At 67.6% G+C, this 8897-nt stretch overlaps 1 protein-coding gene across 2 annotated transcripts; it reads left to right on the plus strand.

Annotated features, from left to right (window-relative positions):
• Positions 1-708: 708 nt before the first annotated feature.
• TMEM132A (transmembrane protein 132A) lies at positions 709-8895 on the plus strand. 2 transcript variants are annotated; one of them, XM_027632009.1, is made up of 12 exons: positions 709-788; positions 2024-2238; positions 2315-2477; positions 2514-2887; positions 2963-3321; positions 4389-4538; positions 4679-4865; positions 4934-5077; positions 5159-5361; positions 6019-6295; positions 7125-7316; positions 7399-8895. In XM_027632009.1, the coding sequence occupies exons 1-12, from the start codon at positions 734-736 to the stop codon at positions 8449-8451; spliced, it is 3372 nt and encodes a 1123-aa protein (XP_027487810.1). In that variant the 5' UTR covers positions 709-733; the 3' UTR covers positions 8452-8895. The 2 variants fall into 2 exon arrangements, with proteins under 2 accessions (XP_027487810.1, XP_027487809.1); XM_027632008.1 differs by having other exon boundaries at positions 2315-2887.
• Positions 8896-8897: the final 2 nt, after the last annotated feature.

Here is an 8897-nt window from a genome sequence, read left to right on the forward strand (position 1 = left end):
AGCGGGCTGGGAATGGGGAGCAGGGCTGGGAATGGGAGCAGGGCTGGAAATGGGGAACAGGGCTCAGAATGGGGACCAGGCTGGGAATGGGAAGCAGGCTGGGAATGGGAGCGGGCTGGGAATGGGAGCAGGGCTGGGAATGGGATAAGGTTGGGAATGGGAGCAGGGCTGGGAATGGGGATTGGGTTGGGAATGGGAGCAGGGCTGGGAATGGGGATCGGGTTGGGAATGGGAGCAGTCTGGGAATGGGAGCGGGCTGGGAATGGGGAACAGGGCTCAGAATGGGGACCAGGCTGGGAATGGGAGCAGGGCTGGGAATGGGGAGCAGGTTGGGAATAGGGAACAGGACTGGGAATGGGGAGCAGGGCTGTGAATGGGATCAGGTTGGGAATGGGAGCAGGGCTGGGAATGGGGAGCAGGGCTGGGAATGGGAGCGGGCTGGGAATGGGGACTAGGCTGGGAATGGGAAGCAGGCTGGGAATGGGAGTGGGGCTGGGAATGGGAAGCAGGGCTGGGAATGGGAGCGGGCTGGGAATGGGAGCGGGCTGGGAATGGGAGCGGGCTGTGCCTGGCGCCGGGCATGCCGGTGTTTAGGACCCGTCGGGACGAGGCGGCGCCGGTGCCGGTCCCGCCCCGGCCCCATTGTCTGGGCGCGGGGGCGGAGGGACGGGAGGCAGCGGCGGAGCCACGGCAGGGACCGGCGGCACCGGCGGCCCCACCGAGCCCCCCGGCCATGGCCCCGGGGCCCCGCCTGGCGCTGCTGGCGGTCGCCCTGCTCTGCGCCCCGGGTGAGTGGGAATGGCACCGGGAACGGGAATGGGAACGTCACCGGGATCCCCCCCGCCGCCGCGCTGGGATCCGCTCCCGCGTGGTCCCGCGGTCCGGGGCGATCATCCCCCCCCTCCCCCCCCCCGGGCCGCGGGCCCCCCCCCCCCCTCCCGGGCCCCCCTGGCCCCCCCCCCCCCGTCCCCGCCCCTTCCCCGCATTCGGGGTCCCCGGGATCCGCTCCCGCCGGGATCACGAGAACCGGGAAGACCTGACCACCCCCCCCGCGCCTTCCCCGCCATCCGCACCCCCCAATCCACGGGGATCCGCGCCCCCTCCGCCGCCCGGGGAACGTGGGATCCGCTGTGATCTCCAGGGGGAATCTCCTCGCATTCCCCGCGGGATCCCCGCAGCCCGAGGCGATCCCCCTTCCCCCGGGATCCGCCTCGCCTCTCCTCCCGGGTGGGATCGCGTGGGATCTGTTCCCGGCCGCGGGATCCAGGGGATCCAGGTGCCCGGGTATCCAGGTGGGATCTGCTCCCCGTGATCTGGGCAACCCGAATGGATCGCACCTTGTGGGACCTGGTTCCGTCCCTCTCCCCACCGGGGTTGGATCCCCACAGGGCTGGAGGAACCGGGGGGCCCCCCTGGTGCTGATCCCCCCAGAGTGACCCCTCCCCTGTCCCCCAGTGCCGACCCCCAACACTGACGCAGGGATGGAGTAGCTTTGGAATGGGGTGACCCCGGTATGGGGTGACCCAGGGACTGGATAAACCTGGCATGGGGTGACCCTGGGATGGGATAACCCTGGCATGGCGTGACCCTGGAATGGAGTGACTTTGAAATGGGGTGACCCTGGGATGGAGTAACCTTGGGATGGAATAACCCTTAGATAGGGTGACCCTGGATGGGGTGACCCTGGGATAGGATAACTCTGGGACGGGGTGACTCTGGAATGTGGTGGCCCTGGGATGATGTGACCCTGGGATAGGGTAACCCTGGGATGGGGTGACTCTGGAATGTGGTGACCCTGGGATAGGATAATCCCGGGATGGGGTGACTCTGGAATGTGGTGGCCCTGGGATGATGTGACCCTGGGATAGGATAACCCTGGGATGATGTGACCCTGGGATAGGATAACCCCTGGATGGGGTGACTCTGGAATGTGGTGGCCCTGTGTGGTGCCACACAGGTGGGCCCGGAGGCCCCCCTTGCCCCCCGTGCCCGCGGTGCCGGTGACACAGCCCCGTCCTCACAGCGAGGGGTGACGGGGACCCCCCGGATCCCGTGTTCCTGCCGGCGGAGCTGGAAGTTCTGGGGGTTCCCGAGTATTACCGGCTGCAGCGGGTGGACCAGGACGTGCCCCCCAACTCCTCCCTGCGCTCCCGCTCCGAGACGTTCCTGCTGCTCCGGCACCGCGCCGGCTCCCAGGCCCTGCTCCAGGCCACCTACCCCCCCTTCAGCACCCGCCAGGTAAACGGGACCCCGGAGCCCCCCAGACCATCCTGGGGTATCCCAGACACCCGACACCATCCCCGTGTCCCTGCAGGAGATTCCCATGGAGAGCCCACCCGGCTCGGCATCCTGGGCCGTCCGCGCCGTGTCCCTGGAGAGCTCCGTGTCCCCCGCCGAGCCCGTGGCTCGTGTCCTCTTCCACCTGCACGGGCCCGACTGGATGCCTGGGAAGCGGGATCACCTCGGGGTTCGGGACCACCCCGGGGTTCAGGATGGGCCCAGGGATTGGGACTACCCTGGGGTCCAGGATCATCCCAGGGAGCGGGACCACCCTGAGCAGAGGGACCACCCTGGAGACCGGGATCACCTGCGGCTCCGGGATCACTCCAAGGTCCAGGATCACCCCAGGAACCAGGACCACCCTGGGAACCAGGAGTCTCTCAGGAAACAAGACCACCCTGGAGTCCGGGATCATCCCAGAGACCGGGATCACCCCAGGGACTGGGACCACCCCGGGACCCGGAACCACCCCCCGCAGCAGGACCACCCCCTAAAGGACCGGAATGCCCAGAAGGACTGGGATCACGCCGGGGCTCAGGAGCTGCCCTGCATCACCCTGCACGCCCACCACCGCGGGCGGGTGGCCCGGGGCTCCTGTCACCTGCAGGTCAGTGCCACCCCTGGGGACCCCCAGTCCCGCTGCCCCCCCCCCCCCCCCCAACCCCCCCCCCCCCCTCTCCAGGCCCCCCTGGGTGTCTGCGTGGTGGAGCTGGAGATCCCCCCGCGCTGGTTCCTCCCGGGACCCCAGCGGAGCCGCCGGAAGGACGGGGACACCCCGCACCCCCCGGAGAGCCCCGGGAGCCCCGAGGCGGCCGAGCTGCGCTACAGCGTGGGGGGGCCGGGGCACTGCGGGAAGGGGGACGCCCCGAGGTTCCTGGGAACGCTGGAGCTGCGGGCGGGAGAGCCGGAGCGGCGGCAGGAGGTGCGGCTGGACGACAAGGTCCTGCTGGGCGTCCCCGATGCCACCCTGCGCCCCGGGCAGAGGTTCAGGGCCACCGTCACCCTGAGGAACAACTTCACTGCACACGCCCTGACCCTGCGGTGAGAGAGGGGACACCGAGGGGGGCACGGCCGGGAGGGGACACCGGGACGGGGGGGACACTGGGACAGTGTGGGATACTGTGTGACACTGTGTGGGACACTGTGGGGCACTGTGTGGGATACTGTGGGGCACTGTGTGGGATACTGTGGGACACTGTGTGATGGTGTGTGACACTGTGTGGGACACTGTGACAGTGTGGGACACTGTGTGGGACACTGTGTGGGACACTGTGTGGGATACTGTGGGGCACTGTGTGGGATACTGTGACAGTGTGGGACACTGTGGGTGACACTGTGGGACACTGTGTGTGACACTGTGTGGGACACTGTGACAGTGTGGGACACTGTGGGTGACACTGTGGGACACTGTGGGACACTGTAACAGTGTGGGACACTGTGGGTGACACTGTGGGACACTGTGTGTGACACTGTGTGGGACACTGTGGGACACTGTAACAGTGTGGGACACTGTGGGGCACTGTGTGATGGTGTGTGACACTGTATGACGCTGCGTGTGACACTGACAGTGTGTGACACTGTGTGGGACACTGTGACAGTGTGGGACACTGTGGGGCACTGTGTGATGGTGTGGGGCACTGTGTGTGACACTGTGTGTGACACTGTGACAGCGTGGGACACTGTGACACTGACACTGGGACAGTGTGACGCTGTGTGTGATACTGTGTGTGACACTGTGACTGTGTGACAGCGACGCTGTGACTGTGTGACAGTGTGTGACAACGTGTGACACTGTGACACCGTGACTGTGCATGACAGTGTGTGTGTGACAGCACATGACACTGTGTGACAGTGTGTGACAGTGTGTGACATTGTGTGACACCGTGTGTGACAGCACGTGACACTGTGTGACATTGTATGACAGTGTGTGACATTGTGTGACACCGTGTGTGACAGCACATGACACTGTGTGACACTGTATGACAGTGTGTGACATTGTGTGACACTGTGAGTGACAGCAGGTGACACTGTGTGACGCTGTGACACTGTGTGATGCTGTGTGACACTGTGTGACACTGTGTGACGCTGTGACATGGGATCCTCCCCAGGATCAAGGCCAAGAAGGGGCTGCAGGTGGTGGCCGCCCATCCCGCCCTTCCCAGCGCCTGGAGCGCCCACCTGGAGCATTCCCGGGGTCCCAAGCACTCCCTGGCCGTGGTGACGTGCCGGCGGATCGGGGACACCCCCAGCAGCGGGAGGTAGGGGCTGGCACCGTGTGTGGCACTGCCCCATCCCAGCGTGTCCCAGTGGGGTCCCAGAGCCCCCATCCCTTGCCCCGCCCCATCCCAGTCCATCCCACCTGGGTCCCGGTGATCCCAATCCTGGCGTGGATCCACAGGGTGTCTGACTCGGCCGTGTTCCTGCACCTGGAGCTGGTGGTGGAGAACGGGACGGGGGGCCCGGCACGGCCCCTCACCTGGCAGGTGGAGTATCCCGGCCAGGATCCCGAATCCCAGAAGGACAAACTGGTGTGGGAGATCCAGGTGGCGGAGCGGGAAATCCGCGCCCTCGTCCCGCTGGTCCAGGTGGGCGCCGATCCCTCCATCCCCCCCCGTCCCATGGGAGCACCGGCTCATCCCCTCTGTCCCGCCAGGAGCTGGAGATCCTGAACACGGCCCCGCTGACGGGAATCCCGCGGGTCATCCCGGTGAAACTGGTGGCTGTGGAGGCGGGAGGCGGCGTGTCCGAGCTGGCCGATCCCGTGGGATGCGAGTCGGCCGACAAGCAGGTGCTGCAGGTGAGCTCCCTCCCGGCATTCCTGCCCCATCCCGCCCCGCCTGGCCCGCCAGATCCCCGTCCATCCCCCGTGCTCTTCCAGGTGTCGGATTCCTGCGACGCCGTGTTCGTGGGGGGCCGGGAGAGCCGGGGGGCGCGAGGGGCCCGCGTGGATTTCTGGGCGCGGCGGCTGCACGCGGAGCTCGCCTTCTCCGTGTGGGCCCCGCTGCTCCCGCTGCGCGTCCAGCTGGGAGACCCCGCCCTGGAGCAGCTCCGCGGATGGAGGCGGCCCGGGAATCCCGACAGGTGAGCGCCGTTCCCAGGGGCAGCGCCCGGGACTGTCCCTGTGTCACCGGGATGGTGGGAAAGGGGCGAGGTGGGAGCGGGGTGGGGGACCTGAGGTGCTTGTGACACTTGTCCCTGTCCCTCTGAGCCCTGTGACACTTGTGACACGTGTGGCTGAGCCCTGGGATACTCATGACACTTGTGACACGTGTCCCCTGCCCCCTGAGCTCTGTGACACTCATGACATGTGTCCCTGTCCTCTCTGAGCCCTGTGACACTCGTGACACGTGTGGCTGAACCCGGTGACGCTCGTGACGTGTGTTCCTGTCCCCTGAGCTCTGTGATACTCGTGACCTGTGTCCCTGTCCCTCTGAGGCCCCACACACTCCCATATGTCCTGGCATTCCTGTCCCCCTGCCCTGGGATCCCTGTCACCCTATCCCAGGATCCCTGTCACCTTGTCCTGGGATCCCCATCGCCCTGTCCCGCGATCCCTGTCACCCATCCCGCGATCCCTGTCACCCGTCCCATGATCCCTGTACCCCTGCCCTGCAATCCCTTTCCCCGCGCCCCAGGATCCCTGTCACCCTGTCCCGGGATCCCTGCCACCTTGTCCTGGGATCCCCATCACCCTGTGCCAGGATCCCTGTCCCCTATCCCGTGATTCCCGTCTCCCAGCTCCCCTCTGGAGGCTGAGGACGCGCCGGAGGAGGGGGAGCGGCGGGCACGGAGCTGCCGCCCTCAGTTCCAGCGCACGGGGCTCCGTGTCCTGGCCCACTTCGTGTCCCACCCGCCGGACGGGGGCCGCTCCCTGTCCTACCTGCCCGGCCCCGAGTGGCTCCTGGACGTCACCCACCTGGTGGCCCCCCGGACCCGCGTGCAGGACCCCCGGGTGGCCTCGCTGGAGGGGGGGCTCGTGGTGGTGGGCCGGGAGCCTGGGGTCACCTCCGTGGAGGTACAGCAGGGGGGAGAGGGAAAGGAAGGGGTGGAGGGGGTCCTGGGATGAGTTGGGGGGTGTCAGGGCTGCAGAGATGGAGGGGTGAGGCTGGAGGGTATCCTGGGGGGAGAGGAACTAAGGGGGAGGTATGAGGGAGGTCCTGGGAGGAGCTGGAGGGGTGCAGGGTCTGGGAAAATGGAGATGAGGGGCTAGAGAGGGTCGTGGGGTCAGTTTGGGGGGTCCCGGGGGGAATCTTGGGGGTGTTGGTGCCGGGGAAACGCAGGTGGAGGAGTTGGAGGGGTCCTGGGGGCAGAGGGGAGGGAAGTGAGGGGGTGAAGGGTCGACTTGGGGGATCCTGGGGGGAGCTGGGGGGTGTTGGGATGAAGGGAATGGAAACGGGGGGCTGGAGGGGGTCCTGGGCACAGGGGGAGGGAAATGAGGGGACGAATGGAGGTCCTGGGAAGAGTCTGGGGGGTCCTGGGGAGTGTGGGGGCTGGAGAGATGGAGATGGGGGGGCTGGAGAAGGTCCCGGGGGGAGTTTGGGAGGTCCTGGATGAGACTGGGGGTGTTGGGACTGCAGAGATGGAGATGGGGGGTTGGAGGGGGTCTCAGGGAGCTGAAGGGGGGTCCTTGGTTGGGATTTTGGGTGTGTTGGGACGGGGGAGATGGAAACAGGGGGTCCTGAAGGCAGAGGGGAGCTGGGGGAGTGCAGGGACTGGAGGGAGGGGGGGAGCTGGCGGGCTGGGAGGGAACTGGGGTGTCCAGGGCAGGGGTGGGAAGGGACACAACGGCCATGAGGGGTGTCAGGGGGGGTCTCACAACCCCCCCCGGCTCCACCCCCACCCAGGTGCGCTCCCCGCTCTCCGACTCCATCCTGGGGGAGCAGACGCTGGTGGTGTCCGAGGACAAGGTGACGGTGACCGAGCTCCGTGCCCAGGTGGTGGCAGGGCTCTCCTTGTCCCTCCGGGCACACCCGGAGCACCCCGGCGTGGTCACCGCCACCGCCCTGGGCACGCCCACCCTGCGCGCCCTTAAGCAGGTGAGGTGGGCCGGAGGGGAGGGGGCTCCCGGCGTTCCCTGAATCCCGCCATCCGCCGCCATCCCGCCCGTTATCCCGGCAGGAAGCCACGCTGTCCGTCTGGCTGTCCTTCTCCGACCGCACGCTGGCCCCGCTGGAGCTCTACGGGTGGCACGACGTGGCCTTGGCCGTGACGTCCCTGGATCGCTCCGTCGCCACCGTCGGGGGGTCTCCCGGCGTTCCCGCTTCCCACCCGTGGGTGGTGGCGGAGGGGCCGGGCCGGGGCGCTCTGCTCCAGCTCGCCCTGCACCCCCCGGACCCGTGCCGGCGCTCCCGGCAGCGCCCGGCCCCGCTGGCCACCGGCACCGCCTGGCTCGAGGTGGGACACCCCCCGACCCCCGGGAGCCCCCGGCCCTTCCCGCGGGCCGAGGGGGCCATGTCCCGGGAAGCGGTGACCGTGGGGCGCGGGGACCCCGCGGGCGTGGGGCCGGCGGCCACCAAGTTCCAGGGATCCTCCTCGGAGGAGGAAGAGGAGGAAGGAGGCTACGGACGCGACCGCGCAGAGGGGGAGCGGCAGGAGGAGGAGGAGGAGGAGGAGGAGGAGATGGTGAAGGCCCCGGAGCGGGTGACCGACCTGGAAATCGGGATGTACGTCCTGCTGGGAGTGTTCTGCCTCGCCATCTTCATCTTCCTCGTCAACTGCATCTTCTTCGTGCTGCGCTACCAGCAGAAGGAGCTGCCCGAGCCGGGCGGGGCCCCCGCGGCCCCGCAGCCCCACAACTGGGTCTGGCTGGGCACGGACCAGGAGGAGCTGAGCCGGCAGCTGGATCGCCGGGAGCCGCCGCCGCGCCGGGAGCCGGAGCCCGCGGGTGCGGGGTGCGGCTGCGGGGGCTCGGCCGAGGACGGGGCTCCCCCCGAGCCGCCCGCGCCCCGCAAGGAAGGGGCGGCCCCGGGCGGGGGCGGCCGGAGGAAGAGGGTGGAATTCGTGACCTTCGGGCCCCCCCGCGCCCCCGAGGAGCCGCCCCCGGCCGCCCCCCACGTGCAGTCCATCCTGGTGGCCAGCGAGGACGACATCCGCTGGGTCTGCGAGGACATGGGGCTGCGGGATCCCGAGGAGCTCCGGAGCTACATGGAGAGGATCCGCGGCAGCTCCTGAGCCTGGGGAACCCCACGATTCCCGGGCAAACCAGTAAGGGACCGACTTCCTCCCCCGTGCCGCGCCGGGGGGACACCGATCCCGATTCCCGGCGACCCCACCGAGAGGCCCGAGGAAGGGTCTCCAGAGGTTTTGGGATCCTGGCGGCTCCGGGGAGGAATTTGGGGTGCCCTTACTGCTTTGGGTCTCATTGCGACATTGGTGTTCATAGTGCTGATGATGATGATGGTGGTGGTGATTCCTGTGGTCCGATCCCGGGGAGGGATCCTGGTTATCCCGCCCCCCCTCCCCTCTCCAATCCCTTCACCCCGGCCACGCATCCGTTTTGTACACATTTTTTACCGGGAACGCCCGGGAAGGGGCTGCCAGGGGCTGGTATTTATGGAAAAGTTTTTAATTCTGACGTTGTTACAAAAATAAAGTATTTAAAAAAAAAAAAAAAAAGG

Source organism: Corapipo altera, unplaced genomic scaffold (assembly GCF_003945725.1).
Source record: "Corapipo altera isolate COAL_440 unplaced genomic scaffold, ASM394572v1 60999, whole genome shotgun sequence".
NCBI classification, from domain to species: domain Eukaryota; kingdom Metazoa; phylum Chordata; class Aves; order Passeriformes; family Pipridae; genus Corapipo; species Corapipo altera.

What these genes read in the sequence shown, in the direction of transcription:
- TMEM132A (XM_027632008.1), top strand. Translation starts at nt 734, where the DNA reads ATGGCCCCGGGGCCCCGCCTGGCGCTGCTGGCGGTCGCCCTGCTCTGC. An exon ending in CCGACAAGCAGGTGCTGCAG is followed by an intron (nt 5,078 to 5,158) that starts GTGAGCTCCCTC and finishes GTGCTCTTCCAG; the next exon opens with GTGTCGGATTCCTGCGACGC. An exon ending in CTGGGGTCACCTCCGTGGAG is followed by an intron (nt 6,296 to 7,124) that starts GTACAGCAGGGG and finishes ACCCCCACCCAG; the next exon opens with GTGCGCTCCCCGCTCTCCGA.